At 43.5% G+C, this 22,500-nt stretch overlaps 1 protein-coding gene across 1 annotated transcript in view; it reads right to left on the reverse strand.

Annotated features, from left to right (window-relative positions):
* The window catches only part of LOC139562527 (collagen alpha-1(XIX) chain-like), a 241,821-nt gene that overhangs the window by 1,084 nt on the left and 218,237 nt on the right, over window positions 1–22,500 (reverse strand). Inside the window, exons 45-51 of the mRNA XM_071380275.1 lie at window positions 16,328–16,381; window positions 14,627–14,671; window positions 13,610–13,654; window positions 13,244–13,306; window positions 11,635–11,670; window positions 8,100–8,144; window positions 3,416–3,559 (exon numbers count right to left, since the gene is read on the reverse strand). Of these exons, the coding sequence (XP_071236376.1) occupies window positions 3,416–3,559; window positions 8,100–8,144; window positions 11,635–11,670; window positions 13,244–13,306; window positions 13,610–13,654; window positions 14,627–14,671; window positions 16,328–16,381 (432 nt within the window). The remainder of the gene's footprint in view (window positions 1–3,415; window positions 3,560–8,099; window positions 8,145–11,634; window positions 11,671–13,243; window positions 13,307–13,609; window positions 13,655–14,626; window positions 14,672–16,327; window positions 16,382–22,500) is intronic.

Here is a 22,500-nt window from a genome sequence, read left to right on the forward strand (position 1 = left end):
GCTCTCTCCAGCTCTCTCCTTCTCTCTCCTCACTCCCACGCTCTCTCCAGCTCTCTCCTTCTCTCTCTCCTCACTCCCACGCTCTCTCCAGCTCTCTCCTTCTCTCTCTCCTCACTCCCACGCTCTCTCCAGCTCTCTCCTTCTCTCTCCTCACTCCCACGCTCTCTCCAGCTCTCTCCTTCTCTCCTCCTCACTCCCACGCTCTCTCCAGCTCTCTCCTTCTCTCCTCCTCACTCCCACGCTCTCTCCAGCTCTCTCCTCTCTCCTCACTCCCATCGCTCTACTCCCACGCTCTCTCCAGCTCTCTCCTCTCTCTCCTCACTCCCACGCTCTCTCCAGCTCTCTCCTTCTCTCTCTCCTCACTCCCACGCTCTCTCCAGCTCTCTCCTTCTCTCTCTCCTCACTCCCACGCTCTCTCCAGCTCTCTCCTTCTCTTCTCCTCACTCCCACGCTCTCTCCAGCTCTCTCCTTCTCTCTCTCTCACTCCCACGCTCTCTCCAGCTCTCTCCTTCTCTCTCTCCTCACTCCCACGCTCTCTCCAGCTCTCTCCTTCTCTCTCCCTCACTCCCACGCTCTCTCCAGCTCTCTCCTTCTCTCTCTCCTCACTCCCACGCTCTCTCCAGCTCTCTCCTTCTCTCTCTCCTCACTCCCACGCTCTCTCCAGCTCTCTCCTTCTCTCTCCTCACTCCCACGCTCTCTCCAGCTCTCTCCTTCTCTCTCTCCTCACTCCCACGCTCTCTCCAGCTCTCTCCTTCTCTCTCTCCTCACTCCCACGCTCTCTCCAGCTCTCTCCTCTCTCCTCACTCCCACGCTCTCTCCAGCTCTCTCCTTCTCTCTCTCCTCACTCCCACGCTCTCTCCAGCTCTCTCCTTCTCTCTCTCCTCACTCCCACACTCTCTCCAGCTCTCTCCTCACTCCCACGCTCTCTCCAGCTCTCTCCTTCTCTCCTTCTCTCTCTCCTCACTCCCACGCTCTCTCATCTCTCTCCTTCTCTCTATTCCTCTCTCTCCTTTCCTCTCTCTCTCTTCTTTCCTCCCTCTCTCTCATTTCCTCCATCTCTCTCCTTTCCTCTATCTCTCTCATCTCTCATTTCTCTGTCTTATCTGTTTTCCATATGCCTCTTTCACCGCCCCTCTCTCTCTTTCCCTCTCTCCTTCCCTCTCTCTCTAGCCCTCTCTCCTTCTCTCGCTCTCTCTAGCCCTCTCTCCTTCCCTCTCTCCGCTCCTCTCTCTAGTCCCCTCTCCTTCTCTCTCTCTCTCCGTCGCTCTACCTCTAGTCTTCTCTCCTTCCCTCTCTCCTGACCCAGGGTTGAGCTGATCAGGAGTGGGAGGTGAGGAGCAGAAACAACCTAGCAGGCGTCATTATGCCTATCTGTTATCTGCTGTGTCATATGTTGCTCCACACAGCTCCACACCACTCTATGCTACTGCAGTACTGCATTCATTTACAGAGAAAGATAGATATATGCTAATTACTTAGACCACTGAAGAAAGGAGGATGTTTAGATTCTTTAATTATGTGTGACTGAGGATAGTCTTTGATTTTATGGGCGGGTATAGACAAACACACACAAAAATGTGGAGCATGAATTTCCAGTGAATCTATGGGTTTACGGTTGGACTACGAGTGTTGGGAGATCTCGGTAAAACATACCTTGAAGGGGTGTAGAATAGGTGATACAGTATAACACCGTACCAGAGGGCTTGGTGTGTTTGGAGGAGATATAACAACGTACCAGAGGGCTTGGTGTGTTTGGGGGAGAAAAAACAACGTACCAGAGGGCTTGGTGTGTTTGGGGGAGATATAACAACGTACCAGAGGGCTTGGTGTGTTTAGAGGAGATATAACAACGTACCAGAGGGCTTGGTGTGTTTGGAGGAGATATAACAACGTACCAGAGGGCTTGGTGTGTTTGGAGGAGATATAACAACGTACCAGAGGGCTTGGTGTGTTTGGAGGAGATATAACAACGTACCAGAGGGCTTGGTGTGTTTGGAGGAGATATAACAACGTACCAGAGGGCTTGGTGTGTTTGGGGGAGATATAACAACGTACCAGAGAGCTTGGTGTGTTTGGGGGAGATATAACAACGTACCAGAGGGCTTGGTGTGTTTGGGGGAGATATAACAACGTACCAGAGGGCTTGGTGTGTTTGGAGGAGATATAACAACGTACCAGAGGGCTTGGTGTGTTTGGAGGAGATATAACAACGTACCAGAGGGCTTGGTGTGTTTGGAGGAGATATAACAACGTACCAGAGGGCTTGGTGTGTTTGGGGTAGATATAACAACGTACCAGAGGGCTTGGTGTGTTTGGAGGAGATATAACAACGTACCAGAGGGCTTGGTGTGTTTGGAGGAGATATAACAACGTACCAGAGGGCTTGGTGTGTTTGGAGGAGATATAACAACGTACCAGAGGGCTTGGTGTGTTTGGAGGAGATATAACAACGTACCAGAGGGCTTGGTGTGTTTGGGATAGATATAACAACGTACCAGAGGGCTTGGTGTGTTTGGAGGAGATATAACAACGTACCAGAGGGCTTGGTGTGTTTGGGGTAGATATAACAACGTACCAGAGGGCTTGGTGTGTTTGGGGGAGATATAACAACGTACCAGAGGGCTTGGTGTGTTTGGGGGAGATATAACAACGTACCAGAGGGCTTGGTGTGTTTGGAGGAGATATAACAACGTACCAGAGGGCTTGGTGTGTTTGGAGGAGATATAACAACGTACCAGAGGGCTTGGTGTGTTTGGAGGAGATATAACAACGTACCAGAGGGCTTGGTGTGTTTGGGGTAGATATAACAACGTACCAGAGGGCTTGGTGTGTTTGGAGGAGATATAACAACGTACCAGAGGGCTTGGTGTGTTTGGAGGAGATATAACAACGTACCAGAGGGCTTGGTGTGTTTGGAGGAGATATAACAACGTACCAGAGGGCTTGGTGTGTTTGGAGGAGATATAACAACGTACCAGAGGGCTTGGTGTGTTTGGGGTAGATATAACAACGTACCAGAGGGCTTGGTGTGTTTGGAGGAGATATAACAACGTACCAGAGGGCTTGGTGTGTTTGGAGGAGATATAACAACGTACCAGAGGGCTTGGAGTGTTTGGAGGAGATATAACAACATACCAGAGGGCTTGGTGTGTTTGGGGTAGATATAACAACGTACCAGAGGGCTTGGTGTGTTTGGAGGAGATATAACAACGTACCAGAGGGCTTGGTGTGTTTGGAGGAGATATAACAACGTACCAGAGGGCTTGGTGTGTTTGGAGGAGATATAACACCGTACCAGAGGGCTTGGTGTGTTTGGAGGAGATATAACAACGTACCAGAGGGCTTGGTGTGTTTGGGGGAGATATAACAATGTACCAGAGGGCTTGGTGTGTTTGGAGGAGATATAACAACGTACCAGAGGGCTTGGTGATGCTATGGGACCTGGAGGACCAGGGTCTCCTCGGTGGCCTTGGGGCCCGATAGGTCCCACTATCCCTGGGTCTCCTGTCCTTCCCCTCTCTCCTTGGACTCCCCTCGCTCCAGGTATCCCTGGGTCCCCCTGCAATAGGAGATCAGTAAAGAACAATCAAATCAAATTGTATTGGTCATGTACACATATTTAGCAGATGTTATCGAAGGGTGTAGTGAAATGCTTATATTCCTAGCTCCAACAGTGCAGTAATACCTGACAATATAAAACAATACATATACATTCAAATATACCAATATGTATAATGGTTAAATCTAGCTAGCTGGTGAGCTACCGCCATATGGTTTACAGTACACCCTCCGGTTTCCAATTCAGATCTACAATCACTTTATTTAACTAGGCCATCATTGTAAATTAGAAAATAGTCTTAATTGACTTGCCTGGTTAAATAAAAGGGTGAGGGAGTTGTTGTCAGTCCCACTCCAGACTGTACCGGAGGCATTCTGATAGAGCATTGGCATAAGGCCAGTATGGCTTTGGGCTGATACTGTAGCTACCAACGCCTCAGCATTACACAGTCAGTCCTCATCCAGCCATTACCCTGATTGAGCCCACTCAGATACACATCCCCAGGGACTGTGGCCAATTCTGTCACCATGTATCTTAGTTCTCCTACAAACCGCCATTACTAGCGTTTGGGAACAGATTACACTGTAGAAGACTGTGACAGGGCTTTATAAATAGATTCCACTGTAGAAGACTGTGACAGGGCTTTATAAATAGATTCCACTGTAGAAGACTGTGACAGGGCTTTATAAACAGATTACACTGTAGAAGACTGTGACAGGGCTTTATAAACAGATTCCACTGTAGAAGACTGTGACAGGGCTTTATAAACAGATTACACTGTAGAAGACTGTGACAGGGCTTTATAAACAGATTACACTGTAGAAGACTGTGACAGGGCTTTATAAACAGATTACACTGTAGAAGACTGTGACAGGGCTTTATAAACAGATTACACTGTAGAAGACTGTGACAGGGCTTTATAAACAGATTACACTGTAGAAGACTGTGACAGGGCTTTATAAACAGATTACACTGTAGAAGACTGTGACAGGGCTTTATAAATAGATTCCACTGTAGAAGACTGTGACAGGGCTTTATAAATAGATTCCACTGTAGAAGACTGTGACAGGGCTTTATAAATAGATTACACTGTAGAAGACTGTGACAGGGCTTTATAAACAGATTACACTGTAGAAGACTGTGACAGGGCTTTATAAACAGATTACACTGTAGAAGACTGTGACAGGGCTTTATAAACAGATTACACTGTAGAAGACTGTGACAGGGCTTTATAAACAGATTACACTGTAGAAGACTGTGACAGGGCTTTATAAACAGATTACACTGTAGAAGACTGTGACAGGGCTTTATAAACAGATTACACTGTAGAAGACTGTGACAGGGCTTTATAAACAGATTACACTGTAGAAGACTGTGACAGGGCTTTATAAATAGATTCCACTGTAGAAGACTGTGACAGGGCTTTATAAATAGATTCCACTGTAGAAGACTGTGACAGGGCTTTATAAACAGATTACACTGTAGAAGACTGTGACAGGGCTTTATAAACAGATTACACTGTAGAAGATTGTGACAGGGCTTTATAAACAGATTACACTGTAGAAGACTGTGACAGGGCTTTATAAATAGATTCCACTGTAGAAGACTGTGACAGGGCTTTATAAACAGATTACACTGTAGAAGACTGTGACAGGGCTTTATAAACAGATTACACTGTAGAAGACTGTGACAGGGCTTTATAAATAGATTCCACTGTAGAAGACTGTGACAGGGCTTTATAAATAGATTCCACTGTAGAAGACTGTGACAGGGCTTTATAAACAGATTACACTGTAGAAGACTGTGACAGGGCTTTATAAACAGATTACACTGTAGAAGATTGTGACAGGGCTTTATAAACAGATTACACTGTAGAAGACTGTGACAGGGCTTTATAAATAGATTCCACTGTAGAAGACTGTGACAGGGCTTTATAAACAGATGACACTGTAGAAGATTGTGACAGGGCTTTATAAACAGATTACACTGTAGAAGACTGTGACAGGGCTTTATAAATAGATTCCACTGTAGAAGACTGTGACAGGGCTTTATAAATAGATTCCACTGTAGAAGACTGTGACAGGGCTTTATAAATAGATTACACTGTAGAAGACTGTGACAGGGCTTTATAAATAGATTCCACTGTAGAAGACTGTGACAGGGCTTTATAAACAGATTACACTGTAGAAGATTGTGACAGGGCTTTATAAACAGATTACACTGTAGAAGACTGTGACAGGGCTTTATAAATAGATTCCACTGTAGAAGACTGTGACAGGGCTTTATAAACAGATTACACTGTAGAAGACTGTGACAGGGCTTTATAAACAGATTACACTGTAGAAGACTGTGACAGGGCTTTATAAACAGATTACACTGTAGAAGACTGTGACAGGGCTTTATAAAATAGATTACACTGTAGAAGACTGTGACAGGGCTTTATAAACAGATTACACTGTAGAAGACTGTGACAGGGCTTTATAAACAGATTACACTGTAGAAGACTGTGACAGGGCTTTATAAACAGATTACACTGTAGAAGACTGTGACAGGGCTTTATAAATAGATTCCACTGTAGAAGACTGTGACAGGGGTTTATAAATAGATTACACTGTAGAAGACTGTGACAGGGCTTTATAAACAGATTCCACTGTAGAAGACTGTGACAGGGCTTTATAAATAGATTCCACTGTAGAAGACTGTGACAGGGCTTTATAAACCGATTACACTGTAGAAGATTGTGACAGGGCTTTATAAACAGATTACACTGTAGAAGACTGTGACAGGGCTTTATAAATAGATTCCACTGTAGAAGACTGTGACGGGGCTTTATAAACAGATTACACTGTAGAAGACTGTGACAGGGCTTTATAAACAGATTACACTGTAGAAGACTGTGACAGGGCTTTATAAATAGATTCCACTGTAGAAGACTGTGACAGGGCTTTATAAATAGATTCCACTGTAGAAGACTGTGACAGGGCTTTATAAATAGATTCCACTGTAGAAGACTGTGACAGGGCTTTATAAACAGATTACACTGTAGAAGACTGTGACAGGGCTTTATAAATAGATTCCACTGTAGAAGACTGTGACAGGGCTTTATAAATAGATTCCACTGTAGAAGACTGTGACAGGGCTTTATAAACAGATTACACTGTAGAAGACTGTGACAGAGCTTTATAAATAGATTACACTGTAGAAGACTGTGACAGGGCTTTATAAACCGATTACACTGTAGAAGACTGTGACAGGGCTTTATAAACCGATTACACTGTAGAAGACTGTGACAGGGCTTTATAAACAGATTACACTGTAGAAGACTGTGACAGGGCTTTATAAACAGATTACACTGTAGAAGACTGTGACAGGGCTTTATAAACCGATTACACTGTAGAAGACTGTGACAGGGCTTTATAAATATATTCCAGTGTAGAAGACTGTGACAGGGCTTTATAAACCGATTACACTGTAGAAGACTGTGACAGGGCTTTATAAATATATTCCAGTGTAGAAGACTGTGACAGGGCTTTATAAACAGATTACACTGTAGAAGACTGTGACAGGGCTTTATAAATATATTCCAGTGTAGAAGACTGTGACAGGGCTTTATAAATAGATTACACTGTAGAAGACTGTGACAGGGCTTTATAAATATATTCCAGTGTAGAAGACTGTGACAGGGCTTTATAAAGAGATTACACTGTAGAAGACTGTGACAGGGCTTTATAAATATATTCCACTGTAGAAGACTGTGACAGGGCTTTATAAACAGATTACACTGTAGAAGACTGTGACAGGGCTTTATAAATAGATTACACTGTAGAAGACTGTGACAGGGCTTTATAAATAGAATCCACTGTAGAAGACTGTGACAGGGCTTTATAAACAGATTACACTGTAGAAGACTGTGACAGGGCTTTATAAATAGAATCCACTGTAGAAGACTGTGACAGGGCTTTATAAACAGATTACACTGTAGAAGACTGTGACAGGGCTTTATAAATAGATTACACTGTAGAAGACTGTGACAGGGCTTTATAAATAGATTCCACTGTAGAAGACTGTGACAGGGCTTTATAAACAGATTACACTGTAGAAGACTGTGACAGGGCTTTATAAATAGAATCCACTGTAGAAGACTGTGACAGGCCTTTATAAACAGATTACACTGTAGAAGACTGTGACAGGGCTTTATAAATAGATTACACTGTAGAAGACTGTGACAGGGCTTTATAAACAGATTACACTGTAGAAGACTGTGACAGAGCTTTATAAATAGATTACACTGTAGAAGACTGTGACAGGGCTTTATAAATAGGGGTTTCAGAAATACAATGGTGGCATACAAAATGCATTGAATTTCACATGCCTTTATCAAATACTTAGGCACCTCAGGGGGAAGCAAGGGGGAAAAACATGTGTTTCTATGCATCACTACCTTTTGGTTGGTTTAGGTTCTGTGTGATATTTTTCCATCACAAACAATGAGTTGTGTTTATGGAAAACAGCTTCAGAGAAACAAAATAAAGGTGCTTACCCGTTCTCCCTTGGATCCTCTGTCTCCTAGTCTACCTGTGGCTCCCTGTAAGAAGATAAAACATATCACAGTATGAACACATGACAGAGGAGTGCAGGTTCTGTCTGAAATGCTCTGCTGATTGCAGAGAGACAGAGAAGTCCCTCCAGACCAGAGAGAAGAGCAAAGAGCACTGCTAAATAATTGGATATTTGGAATGAAGATGACCCCGAGGCTAGTCTTCTCTCTTTACCCACTCCTCTCTTTGTCTCCTCTCCTCTCCTCTCCTCTCCTCTCCTCTCCTCTCCTCTCCTCTCCTCTCCTCTCCTCTCCTCTCTTTGTCTTCTCTCTCTTTACCCACTCCTCTCTTTGTCTCCTCTCTTTGTCTCCTCTCCTCTCCTCTCCTCTCCTCTCCTCTCCTCTCCTCTCCTCTCCTCTCCTCTCCTCTCCTCTCCTCTCCTCTCCTCTCCTCTCCTCTCCTCTCTTTGTCTTCTCTCTCTTTACCCACTCCTCTCTTTGTCTCCTCTCCTCTCCTCTCCTCTCCTCTCCTCTCCTCTCCTCTCCTCTCCTCTCCTCTCCTCTCCTCTCCTCTCCTCTCCTCTCCTCTCCTCTCCTCTCATAGCACTCAAAAGCACACTGCTTTTGTTCAGACACCCACTGAGGCCAACGTGGATCTAATCTGTTGCTCTGTAATCACCCCCATCAACATCAACCAATCCTCCACACTCAGGGTCATTTAATGATTGCTTATCATTTATAATTTCCCAACCCACGCTTGCGTCTTAGCTTATTTACATTCAAAAAAGGTTTATTGTTGCAATAACTGGACTGCCAGGTCCCGTTATAATCTTAACAATTGGTGGCAGCAGTGAAGTGATTGACAGGATGTCTTTCATTCCAAATCCTCAATCAAAAAACAACCTTTTTAAATGATTCTGGGATGACTGTTGTTCCTGTGTCTGAGGATTTATGGAGTTCTCCAAGGACTGTGTTTCACCTTCCACATTTTCTGTCACAGCTTCCCTGCATCACATAGCCCCACTTCCCTCTGTGGACTGTATGCCGCCTCCCTCCTACTCTGCCTGCCTGCCAGCCTCCCTCCCTCCCTCCCTCCCTAGCTGGGAGAGAAACACCTGTCATTAGCTCTATGTGCAACACTTCTCTCAGAACTACACTCCTCCATTCTCGTCTCCTCTCTTCCCTTCCAGGTCTCCCTCGCTCCCTCCATCTCACTGACTGTATAACCTCTGGGAACATCTTTGTATCCATTTACTGCAAGGATTACTGCCGCCATGCAAAATACAATCTGGCACGATCATGTGGTTTTAAAAGCAAGCGGGCAGCAGCTCTTTGCGGAACTCTGTTCTCCTCCTCCTCCTCCTCGCCTGCCTTCATCTGCAGCCCTCTCTCTATTTTTTATTTCTGCTATGTTATTCCCCAACGCCTGATGGGAGGCTTACATCTATCATCGTGCCCACTGAATCTGACTTCCAATGTCGCTCCCTGGGCCTGGCATTAAACCTCAAAGCCAGATGATTGCAGTAGAGTGAGAGGAGTTTTTAGGGAACGTTTAGAATAGGAGCACATTCACCTGCTAGATGGCACTGTTGCCCCACCGAATGATTGAGAACAAGAGATACACCATCTAACAAGGCATTCAAATCTCTTTCTTTCTTTCTCTCTCTCTCTCTCTCTCTCTCTCTCTCTCTCTCTCTCTCTCTCTCTCTCTCTCTCTCTCTCTCTCTCTCTCTCTCTCTCTCTCTCTCTCTCTCTCTCTCTCTCTCTCTCTCTCCCTCTCTCTCTCTCTCTCTCTCTCTCTCCCTCTCCCTCTCTCTCTCTCCCTCTCTCTCTCTCTCTCTCCCTCTCTCTCTCTCTCTCTCCAAGTTGTTGTTGATGGAAGTGGGTGAAATAATAAGAAGTTGGCCCTTCTTTCCGCTCGTTCACTGTTGAGATCTCTGTGATAAAGACTGACAGATGTACCAATGTACCGACCAGTTACTGTATCTGTTGTTGGTATTTATAGTTCAGATAATTAGAATGGAATTGATGGTGAATCATACTGTTATAATTCAGCTAATTAGAATGGAATTGATGGTGAATCATACTGTTATAATTCAGATAATTAGAATGGAATTGATGGTGAATCATACTGTTATAATTCAGATAATTAGAATGGAATTGATGGTGAATCATACTGTTATAATTCAGCTAATTAGAATGGAATTGATGGTGAATCATACTGTTATAATTCAGATAATTAGAATGGAATTGATGGTGAATCATACTGTTATAATTCAGATAATTAAAATGGAATTGATGGTGAATCATTCTGTTATAATTCAGATAATTAGAATGGAATTGATGGTGAATCATACTGTTATAATTCAGATAATTAGAATGGAATTGATGGTGAATCATACTGTTATAATTCAGATAATTAAAATGGAATTGATGGTGAATCATTCTGTTATAATTCAGATAATTAGAATGGAATTGATGGTGAATCATACTGTTATAATTCAGATAATTAGAATGGAATTGATGGTGAATCATACTGTTATAATTCAGATAATTAAAATGGATTTGATGGTGAATCATTCTGTTATAATTCAGATAATTAGAATGGAATTGATGGTGAATCATACTGTTATAATTCAGATAATTAGAATGGAATTGATGGTGAATCACACTGTTATAATTCAGATAATTAGAATGGAATTGATGGTGAATCATACTGTTATAATTCAGATAACAGCACTACTGTCAAGGGCTAGATGCTAGATAACAGCCCCACTGTCAAGGATGCTGCTGGTACATATTTTTGTTGAGGGACATATTGTGTGTGTGTGTGTGTGTGTGTGTGTGTGTGTGTGTGTGTGTGTGTGTGTGTGTGTGTGTGTGTGTGTGTGTGTGTGTGTGTGTGTGTGTGTGTGTGTTTGTATGTGTGTGTTTATGTGTATGTGTGTGTATGTATGTGTATGTGTGTGTTATGTGTATATGTATGTGTTTGTGTATGTGTGTGTTAATGTGTATGTGTGTGTATGTGTGTGTGTATGTGTGTGTGTATGTGTGTGTATGTGTATGTATGTGTGTGAATGTTTGTTTATGTGTGTGTTTATGTGTATGTGTGTGTTAATGTGTGTGTGTGTGTGTGTATGTGTGTGTGTATGTGTGTGTATGGGTATGTGTGTATGTGTATGTGTGTGTTTATGTGTATATGAGTGTGTTTATGTGTATGTGTGTGTTAATGTGCGTCTGTGTATGTGTGTGTACGTGTATGTGTGTGTTTATGTGTGTGTGTGTGTGTGTGTGTGTGTGTGTGTGTGTGTGTGTGTGTGTGTTTATGTGTGTGTGTGTGTGTGTGTGTGTATGTGTATGTGTATGTGTGTGTGTGTGTGTGTGTGTGTGTGTGTGTGTGTATGTGTATGTGTGTGTTTATGTGTGTGTGTGTGTGTGTGTGTGTGTGTGTGTGTGTGTGTGTGTGTGTGTGTGTGTGTGTGTGTGTGTGTGTGTGTGTGTGTGTGTGTGTATGTATGTCTAAGTTATTTTCTCTCACCTCGTACCCAGGAAGTCCATCTTTCCCGGGCCTCCCCTGCTCAAGGAACGACCAGAACACAAAGAAAGAAAACAAAGACATTTTGTTTTTCGGCTCCAACAATCCAACGTTCGATCGGGTCGGCCCTGGTGCATTCTGGATATGCGTCTCAAATGGCACCCTATTCCCTATATACTGCACTACAGGGCTCTGGTCAAAGTAGTGTACTATATAGGGAATAGGGCTCTGGTCAAAGTAGTGTACTATATAGGGAATAGGCCTCTGGTCAAAGTAGTGTACTATATAGGGAATAGGGCTTTGGTCAAAGTAGTGTACTATATAGGGAATAGGGCTCTGGTCAAAGTAGTGCACTATATAGCGAATAGGGTGCCGTTTGTGACAAAGTAATCTCTCTCCACAGTTAATGGGATATCTGAAGCGTGGGATAACGATGGTGATTGCTGTGTGAACACTAATGTTCCACTCTCTGCTTACAGACTGATGGAATTATAACTAAAGAAACCATTTCTGATGATAATAACATACAATAATGTCATTATTCTGCAAAACAAGCCTGGACTAATATGCTTATTTAAACCAGATTTTTAAACAGATTGTTCCTTAAATCAAGCTCTTTCATTGATATGGAAATGCAGACATCGATGGTAAATGTAACACAGCACTTGGCTCTGCAATGTGAGGGACTGTGTTGTTATCAATATAAACTATGTCTACAAACCTAATACTGCCGTCAAACTGGCAGTCTGAGCCAATACAGTCATATAGGAACATTGCACATCTCTCAGCAATATGTAGGAACCATCTACTTTGTGTTCATTGGTAACATTTGCATATATTCAGAACCTTTGACTTTTTCCACATTTTCTTACGTTGCAGCCTTATTCTAAAATGGATTAAAAAAACATGTTTAATATTTCAGTTTTTTTGTTTTTTGTTTGTTGATAAATTAGCATTCTAAAAACCTGTTTTTTCTTTGTCCTTATTGGGTATTGTGTGTAGATTGATGAGGGGGAAAAACAATTTAATACATTTAAGAATAAGGCTGTAACGTAACAAAATGTGGAAAAAGTCAAGGGGTCTGAATACTTTCCAAAGGCACTGTATGTACTGTACATACAGCGACATTTCACTTGGCTCTGCATATACACTCTTAGAAAAAAAGGTTCCCAAAGGGTTCTTTGGCTGTCCCCAAAGGTGAACCCTTTTTGGTTCCAGGTAGAACCCTTTTGGGTTACATGTAGAAAGGCTCCTACATGGAATCCAAAAGGGTTCTACCTGAAACCAAAAGGGTTAAACCTGGAACCAAAAGGGTTCTACCTGGAACCAAAAGGGTTAAACCTGGAACCAAAAGGGTTAAACCTGGAACCAAAAGGGTTCTACCTGGAACCAAAAGGGTTAAACCTGGAACCAAAAGTGTTCTACCTGAAACCAAAAGGGTTCTACCTGGAACCAAAAAGGGTTCTTCAAAGGATTCTTCTATGGGAAAGGCGAAAAACCCTTTAAGGTTCTATAAAGCACCTTTTTTTCTAGGTGGACTACCTCCCGTTGAGGGTAGGTATCTAATCAGGAGTATGAGGAAGGAGGAACAGAGGTAAAGTAAGATCCTTACAGGAGCACCTTGGGGTCCCTCAGGACCTGGGAATCCTGTCTCCCCCAGCGGGCCCCTCTCACCCTGTCAGGGAATAAACACTCATATGTGTCACTGTTACTGTTACTGTGTGTGTTTGTGTGTGTGTGTGTGACAGAGAGAAGGAGGGATGCCTTTGACTGACAGCTGACAGAGAGAGAGAGAGAGAGAGAGAGAGAGAGAGAGAGAGAGAGAGAGAGAGAGAGAGAGAGAGAGAGAGAGAGAGAGAGAGAGAGAGAGAGAGAGAGAGAGAGAGAGAGAGAGAGAGAGAGAGAGAGAGAGAGAGAGAGAGAGAGAGAGAGAGAGAGAGAGAGAAATCAGAGAGAAAAAAGCATCCGGCTTACTTACCGGTTCCCCAGGGATCCCCGAATCACCGCGAGCTCCAGGTTTCCCCTGTCAATCACACAGACAGGATGAGAACACCACACATTAAACAGCTTCTCAGACTGGTTTCATATATCTACCCATCTATGTTAGCTAGCACATCAACGCTGTCCTGTCTAGCAGGTATTACTGTACTACAGCCCTCTACGTGGGTGTACATCTGAGGGACTGTTCACTGGGTATAGTATTACATTTGAGGGACTTTCACTGGGTATAGTATTACATCTGAAGGACTGTTCACTGGGTATAGTATTACATCTGAGGGACTGTTCACTGGGTATAGTATTACATCTGAGGGACTGTTCACTGGGTATAGTATTACATCTGAGGGACTGTTCACTGGGTATAGTATTTCATCTGAGGGACTGTTCACTGGGTATAGTATTACATCTGAAGAACTGTTCACTGGGTATAGTATTACATCTGAGGGACTGTTCACTGGGTATAGTATTACATCTGAGGGACTGTTCACTGGGTATAGTATTACATCTGAGGGACTGTTCACTGGGTATAGTATTACATCTGAAGGACTGTTCACTGGGTATAGTATTACATCTGAGGGACTGTTCACTGGGTATAGTATTACATCTGAGGGACTGTTCACTGTGTATAGTATTACATCTGAGGGACTGTTCACTGGGTATAGTATTACATCTGAGGGACTGTTCACTGGGTATAGTATTACATCTGAGGGACTGTTCACTGGGTATAGTATTACATCTGAGGGACTGTTCACTGGGTATAGTATTACATCTGTTCATATGAAGCGTTGTTCACTGGGGATACTACTACAGTATAACTGTGTTCTGTCTGTGTCATTTCTTATATATTTGGGAAGTCAATGTCCATGACATGTTGTAATTTCCTCAGATAGCCATGATGTTTTCTGTAGCCAGCATCAAGTGCAACAAAAGAGCGTGAACAAATGGAAGATTCACAACATCCTTCTGTTGTGTGCAGATCATTAAAAGTATTACTTACTGAAGGCCCAGGTACTCCAGGGGTTCCAGGTATCCCCAGATCACCCTACAGGACAACATACAGCCTTGTTTTACAACTCAAACCTATAGCAACATACAGCCTTGTTTTATAACTCAAACCTATAGCAACATACAGCCTTGTTTAACAACTCAAACCTACAGGACAACATACAGCCATGTTTTACAACTCAAACCTATAGCAACATACAGCCTTGTTTTACAACTCAAACCTATAGCAACACACAAACTTGTTTTACAACTCAAACCTATAGCAACATACAGCCTTTTATACAACTCAAACCTATAGCAACATACAGCCTTGTTTTACAACTCAAACCTATAGCAACATACAGCCTTTTATACAACTCAAACCTACAGGACAACATACAGCCTTGTTTTATAACTCAAACCTATAGCAACATACAGCCTTTTATACAACTCAAACCTACAGGACAACATACAGCCTTGTTTTACAACTCAAACCTATAGCAACATACAGCCTTTTATACAACTCAAACCTACAGGACAACATACAGCCTTGTTTTACAACTCAAACCTATAGCAACATACAGCCTTTTATACAACTCAAACCTACAGGACAACATACAGCCTTGTTTTACAACTCAAACCTATAGGACAACATACAGCCTTTTATACAACTCAAACCTACAGGACAACATACAGCCTTGTTTTACAACTCAAACCTATAGGACAACATACAGCCTTTTATACAACTCAAACCTACAGGACAACATACAGCCTTGTTTTATAACTCAAACCTATAGCAACATACAGCCTTTTATACAACTCAAACCTATAGCAACATACAGCCTTGTTACAGTATATAAGACAAGTCTACAGCACTTCACCCTACAGGACAAGATACATCTTCGTTATATAACTGAAATAGACATAGAACTACTTATACAACTATATAATGTATAAACCAAACCACCATTAAGGTTAGAAACAAGAACAGCGACAGACAGAGAAGTTCCATAGAGAAGCATCATGGTTGTGTTTATGCATCTCTTAGGACTTGTCTTTCAAAGCTCCTTCTGAGCCCATTCTATTCTAGTCCATGTCGTTGTATTCAGACATATATAACCTCTTGTTGAAGTGTTGCTGTGGATCTATCAGAAACAAACTCTCCTTTACCTTTAGTGTCAAATAAAACAGCAGTGTTGAGCACTTGGCCATTTGTCTGTAATATGAGGTGTGTGTGTGAACGATATCGCCATAACTCTTTGACGCCAGCTCCCTGAAGGAAGGACAGACAGCGTGCTAGCCTTGAGATCTGGATTAAGACCTGGAGGGATGTTACACAGACACATAGAGCTGTAACCCCCAAGCTCATCTACATCCCTATGTTACTGACGGTAGTGTCATGGTAGCTATTACACTTTCCCCACTGCTCTAATTACGTTGGTAACCAGTTTATAATAGCTATAAGGCACCTCGGGGATTTGTGGTATATTGGCCAACGTACCACGGCTAACGGCTGTATCCAGAACAGCCCTTAGACGTGGTATAACGGCCATATACCACACCGCCTCATACTTTATTGCCTAACTGTAATCTGGTGAGATCATGCAGGATGAGGATGGTCCGCTCGGCCGGCTCAGCTGTGTGGCCCAGTACAGCTTGGCTTGGCTTGGCTCAGTAGTGTATAAAGGCTACAGGTGGACTGTATGTGGCTTACCTTGGCTCCAGGTAGTCCTTCTAGTCCAGGTAAACCCATGGATCCGGGATCTCCCTGGAACATAACACAGAGTAGTTAGTCTAGGACAGAGAGAGTGATTGAGTGAGTGAGTGAGAGAGGGAGAGATATAAAGAGAGAGAAGAAGAGAGAGAAGAGAGAGAGAGAGAGAGAGAGAGAGAGAGAGAGAGAGAGAGAGAGAGAGAGAGAGAGAGAGAGAGAGAGAGAGAGATGGAGAGAGAGAGCGAGAGAGAGAGAGAGAGAGAGAGAGAGAGAGAGAGAGAGAGAGAGAGAGAGAGAGAGAGAGAGAGAGAGAGAGAGAGAGAGAGAGAGAGAGAGAGAGAGAGAGAGAGAGAGAGAGAGAGAGAGAGAGAGAGAGAGAGAGAGAGAGAGAGAGAGAGATGGAGAGAGAGAGAGAGAGAGGGAGTATGGCGTGAAGGATGGAGAACAAGGTATGTTGGTATAGAACATCACCGTTCAAAACAGTAGACTGATGATGATATGTTTTTACTTCAAGACAGAACTGCCTATAAGACTGTAGATGTATCGCTCATTGCAGGCAGTCAGCAGCTTATTTGGGTCTTTCTCCTTTACTACAGTAGAAATACAGATCCCTTCTCCCCTTCTATTGGTCTGGTCTGTCTCCTTTACTACAGTAGAAATACACATCCCTTCTCCCCCTTCTATTGGTCTGGTCTGACTCCTTTACTACAGTAGAAATACACATTCCTCCTCCCCCTTCTATTGGTCTGGTCTGACTCCTTTACTACAGTAGAAATACACATCCCTTCTCCCCCTTCTATTGGTCTGGTCTGCCTCCTTTACTAAAGTAGAAATGCACATCCCTTCTCCCCCTTCTATTGGTCTGGTCTGCCTCCTTTACTACAGTAGAAATACACATCCCTCCTCCCCTTCTATTGGTCTGGTCTGCCTCCTTTACTAAAGTAGAAATGCACATCCCTTCTCCCCCTTCTATTGGTCTGGTCTGCCTCCTTTACTACAGCAGAAATACACATCCCTCCTCCCCTTCTATTGGTCTGGTCTGTCTCCTTTACTACAGTAGAAATACACATCCCTTCTCCCCCTTCTATTGGTCTGGTCTGCCTCCTTTACTACAGTAGAAATACACATCCCTTCTCCCACTTCTATTGTTCTGGTCTGTCTCCTTTACTACAGTAGAAATACACATCCCTTCTCCCCCTTCTATTGGTCTGGTCTGACTCCTTTACTACAGTAGAAATACACATCCCTTCTCCCACTTCTATTGTTCTGGTCTGTCTCCTTTACTACAGTAGAAATACACATCCCTTCTCCCACTTCTATTGTTCTGGTCTGACTCCTTTACTACAGTAGAAATACACATCCCTTCTCCCCCTTCTATTGGTCTGGTCTGCCTCCTTTACTACAGTAGAAATACACATCCCTTCTCCCACTTCTATTGTTCTGGTCTGCCTCCTTTACTACAGTAGAAATACACATCCCTTCTCCCCCTTCTATTGGTCTTGTCTGACTCCTTTACTACAGTAGAAATACACATCCCTCCTCCCCTTCTATTGGTCTGGTCTGCCTCCTTTACTACAGTAGAAATACACATCCCTTCTCCCCCTTCTATTGGTCTGGTCTGCCTCCTTTACTACAGTAGAAATACACATCCCTCCTCCCCTTCTATTGTTCTGGTCTGTCTCCTTTACTACAGCAGAAATACACATCCCTTCTCCCACTTCTATTGTTCTGGTCTGTCTCCTTTACTACAGTAGAAATACACATATCTTCTCCCCCTTCTATTGGTCTGGTCTGCCTCCTTTACTACAGTAGAAATACACATCCCTCCTCCCCTTCTATTGGTCTGGTCTGACTCCTTTACTACAGTAGAAATACACATCCCTCCTCCCCTTCTATTGGTCTGGTCTGCCTCCTTTACTACAGTAGAAATACACATCCTTCCTCCCCTTCTATTGGTTTGGTCTGACTCCTTTACTACAGTAGAAATACACATCCCTCTTCCCCTTCTATTGGTCTGGTCTGACTCTCCTTTACTACAGTAGAAATACACATCCCTCCTCCCCTTCTATTGGTCTGGTCTGACTCTCCTTTACTACAGTAGAAATACACATCCCTTCTCCCCCTTCTATTGGTCTGGTCTGACTCCTTTACTACAGTAGAAATACACATCCCTTCTCCCCCTTCTATTGGTCTGGTCTGACTCCTTTACTACAGTAGAAATACACATCCCTCCTCCCACTTCTATTGGTCTGGTCTGCCTCCTTTACTACAGTATACATACACATCCCTTCTCCCCCTTCTATTGGTCTGGTCTGCCTCCTTTACTACAGTATACATACACATCCCTTCTCCCCCTTCTATTGATCTGGTCTGCCTCTCCTTTACTACAGTATACATACACATCCCCCTCCCCCTTCTATTGGTCTGGTCTGCCTCCTTTACTACAGTATACATACACATCCCTTCTCCCCCTTCTATTGGTCTGGTCTGCCTCTCCTTTACTACAGTAGAAATACACATCCCTTCTCCCACTTCTATTGGTCTGGTCTGCCTCCTTTACTACAGTATACATACACATCCCTTCTCCCCCTTCTATTGGTCTGGTCTGCCTCCTTTACTACAGTAGAAATACACATCCCTTCTCCCCCTTCTATTGGTCTGGTCTGTCTCCTTTACTACAGTATACATACACATCCCTTCTCCCCCTTCTATTGGTCTGGTCTGTCTCCTTTACTACAGTAGAAATACACATCCCTCCTCCCCTTCTATTGGTCTGGTTTGACTCCTTTACTACAGTAGAAATACACATCCCTTCTCCCCCTTCTATTGGTCTGGTCTGTCTCCTTTACTACAGTAGAAATACACATCCCTTCTCCCCCTTCTATTGGTCTGGTCTGTCTCCTTTACTACAGTATACATACACATCCCTTCTCCCCCTTCTATTGGTCTGGTCTGTCTCCTTTACTACAGTAGAAATACACATCCCTCTTCCCCTTCTATTGGTCTGGTCTGACTCCTTTACTACAGTAGAAATACACATCCCTTCTCCCCATTCTATTGGTCTGGTCTGACTCCTTTACTACAGTATAAATACACATCCCTCCTCCCCCTTCTATTGGTCTGGTCTGACTCTCCTTTACTACAGTAGAAATACACATCCCTTCTCCCACTTCTATTGGTCTGGTCTGTCTCCTTTACTACAGTAGAAATACACATCCCTCCTCCCCTTCTATTGGTCTGGTCTGACTCCTTTACTACAGTAGAAATACACATCCCTCCTCCCCTTCTATTGGTCTGGTCTGCCTCCTTTACTACAGTAGAAATACACATCCCTACTCCCCTTCTAATGGTCTGGTCTGACTCTCCTTTACTACAGTAGAAATACACATCCCTTCTCCCCTTTTCTTGGTCTGGTCTGACTCTCCTTTACTACAGTAGAAATACACATCCCTTCTCCCCCTTCTATTGGTTTGGTGTGCCTTCTTTACTACAGTAGAAATACACATCCCTTCTCCCACTTCTATTGTTCTGGTCTGTCTCCTTTACTACAGTAGAAATACACATCCCTTCTCCCCCTTCTATTGGTCTGGTCTGCCTCCTTTACTACAGTAGAAATACACATCCCTTCTCCCCCTTCTATTGGTCTGGTCTGACTCCTTTACTACAGTAGAAATACACATCCCTTCTCCCCTTCTATTGGTCTGGTCTGTCTCCTTTACTACAGTAGAAATACACATCCCTTCTCCCACTTCTATTTTTCTGGTCTGTCTCCTTTACTACAGTAGAAATACACATCCCTTCTCCCCCTTCTATTGGTCTGGTCTGCCTCCTTTACTACAGTAGAAATACACATCCCTTCTCCCCCTTCTATTGGTCTGGTCTGTCTCCTTTACTACAGTAGAAATACACATCCCTCCTCCCCCTTCTATTGGTCTGGTCTGACTCCTTTACTACAGTAGAAATACACATCCCTCCTCCCCCTTCTATTGGTCTGGTCTGACTCCTTTACTACAGTAGAAATACACATCCCTCCTCCCCTTCTATTGGTCTGGTCTGTCTCCTTTACTACAGTAGAAATACACATCCCTCCTCCCCCTTCTATTGGTCTGGTCTGACTCCTTTACTACAGTAGAAATACACATCCCTCCTCTCCTTCTATTGGTCTGGTCTGCCTCCTTTACTACAGTAGAAATGCACATCCCTCCTTCCCTTCTATTGGTCTGGTCTGCCTCCTTTACTACAGCAGAAATACACATCCCTCCTCCCCTTCTATTGTTCTGGTCTGTCTCCTTTACTACAGTAGAAATACACATATCTTCTCCCCCTTCTATTGGTCTGGTCTGCCTCCTTTACTACAGTAGAAATACACATCCCTCCTCCCCTTCTATTGTTCTGGTCTGTCTCCTTTACTACAGCAGAAATACACATCCCTTCTCCCACTTCTATTGTTCTGGTCTGTCTCCTTTACTACAGTAGAAATACACATATCTTCTCCCCCTTCTATTGGTCTGGTCTGCCTCCTTTACTACAGTAGAAATACACATCCCTCCTCCCCTTCTATTGGTCTGGTCTGACTCCTTTACTACAGTAGAAATACACATCCCTCCTCCCCTTCTATTGGTCTGGTCTGCCTCCTTTACTACAGTAGAAATACACATCCTTCCTCCCCTTCTATTGGTTTGGTCTGACTCCTTTACTACAGTAGAAATACACATCCCTCTTCCCCTTCTATTGGTCTGGTCTGACTCTCCTTTACTACAGTAGAAATACACATCCCTCCTCCCCTTCTATTGGTCTGGTCTGACTCTCCTTTACTACAGTAGAAATACACATCCCTTCTCCCCCTTCTATTGGTCTGGTCTGACTCCTTTACTACAGTAGAAATACACATCCCTTCTCCCCCTTCTATTGGTCTGGTCTGACTCCTTTACTACAGTAGAAATACACATCCCTCCTCCCACTTCTATTGGTCTGGTCTGCCTCCTTTACTACAGTATACATACACATCCCTTCTCCCCCTTCTATTGGTCTGGTCTGCCTCTCCTTTACTACAGTAGAAATACACATCCCTTCTCCCACTTCTATTGGTCTGGTCTGCCTCCTTTACTACAGTATACATACACATCCCTTCTCCCCCTTCTATTGGTCTGGTCTGTCTCCTTTACTACAGTAGAAATACACATCCCTTCTCCCCCTTCTATTGGTCTGGTCTGTCTCCTTTACTACAGTATACATACACATCCCTTCTCCCCCTTCTATTGGTCTGGTCTGTCTCCTTTACTACAGTAGAAATACACATCCCTCCTCCCCTTCTATTGGTCTGGTTTGACTCCTTTACTACAGTAGAAATACACATCCCTTCTCCCCCTTCTATTGGTCTGGTCTGTCTCCTTTACTACAGTAGAAATACACATCCCTTCTCCCCCTTCTATTGGTCTGGTCTGTCTCCTTTACTACAGTATACATACACATCCCTTCTCCCCCTTCTATTGGTCTGGTCTGTCTCCTTTACTACAGTAGAAATACACATCCCTCCTCCCCTTCTATTGGTCTGGTCTGACTCCTTTACTACAGTAGAAATACACATCCCTCCTCCCCTTCTATTGGTCTGGTCTGACTCCTTTACTACAGTAGAAATACACATCCCTTCTCCCCATTCTATTGGTCTGGTCTGACTCCTTTACTACAGTATAAATACACATCCCTCCTCCCCCTTCTATTGGTCTGGTCTGACTCTCCTTTACTACAGTAGAAATACACATCCCTTCTCCCACTTCTATTGGTCTGGTCTGTCTCCTTTACTACAGTAGAAATACACATCCCTCCTCCCCTTCTATTGGTCTGGTCTGACTCCTTTACTACAATAGAAATACACATCCCTCCTCCCCTTCTATTGGTCTGGTCTGCCTCCTTTACTACAGTAGAAATACACATCCCTACTCCCCTTCTAATGGTCTGGTCTGTCTCCTTTACTACAGTAGAAATACACATCCCTTCTCCCCTTTTCTTGGTCTGGTCTGACTCTCCTTTACTACAGTAGAAATACACATCCCTTCTCCCCCTTCTATTGGTTTGGTGTGCCTTCTTTACTACAGTAGAAATACACATCCCTTCTCCCACTTCTATTGTTCTGGTCTGTCTCCTTTACTACAGTAGAAATACACATCCCTTCT

The sequence above is a fragment of the Salvelinus alpinus genome, chromosome 32 (genome assembly GCF_045679555.1).
Source record: "Salvelinus alpinus chromosome 32, SLU_Salpinus.1, whole genome shotgun sequence".
NCBI lineage: Eukaryota > Metazoa > Chordata > Actinopteri > Salmoniformes > Salmonidae > Salvelinus > Salvelinus alpinus.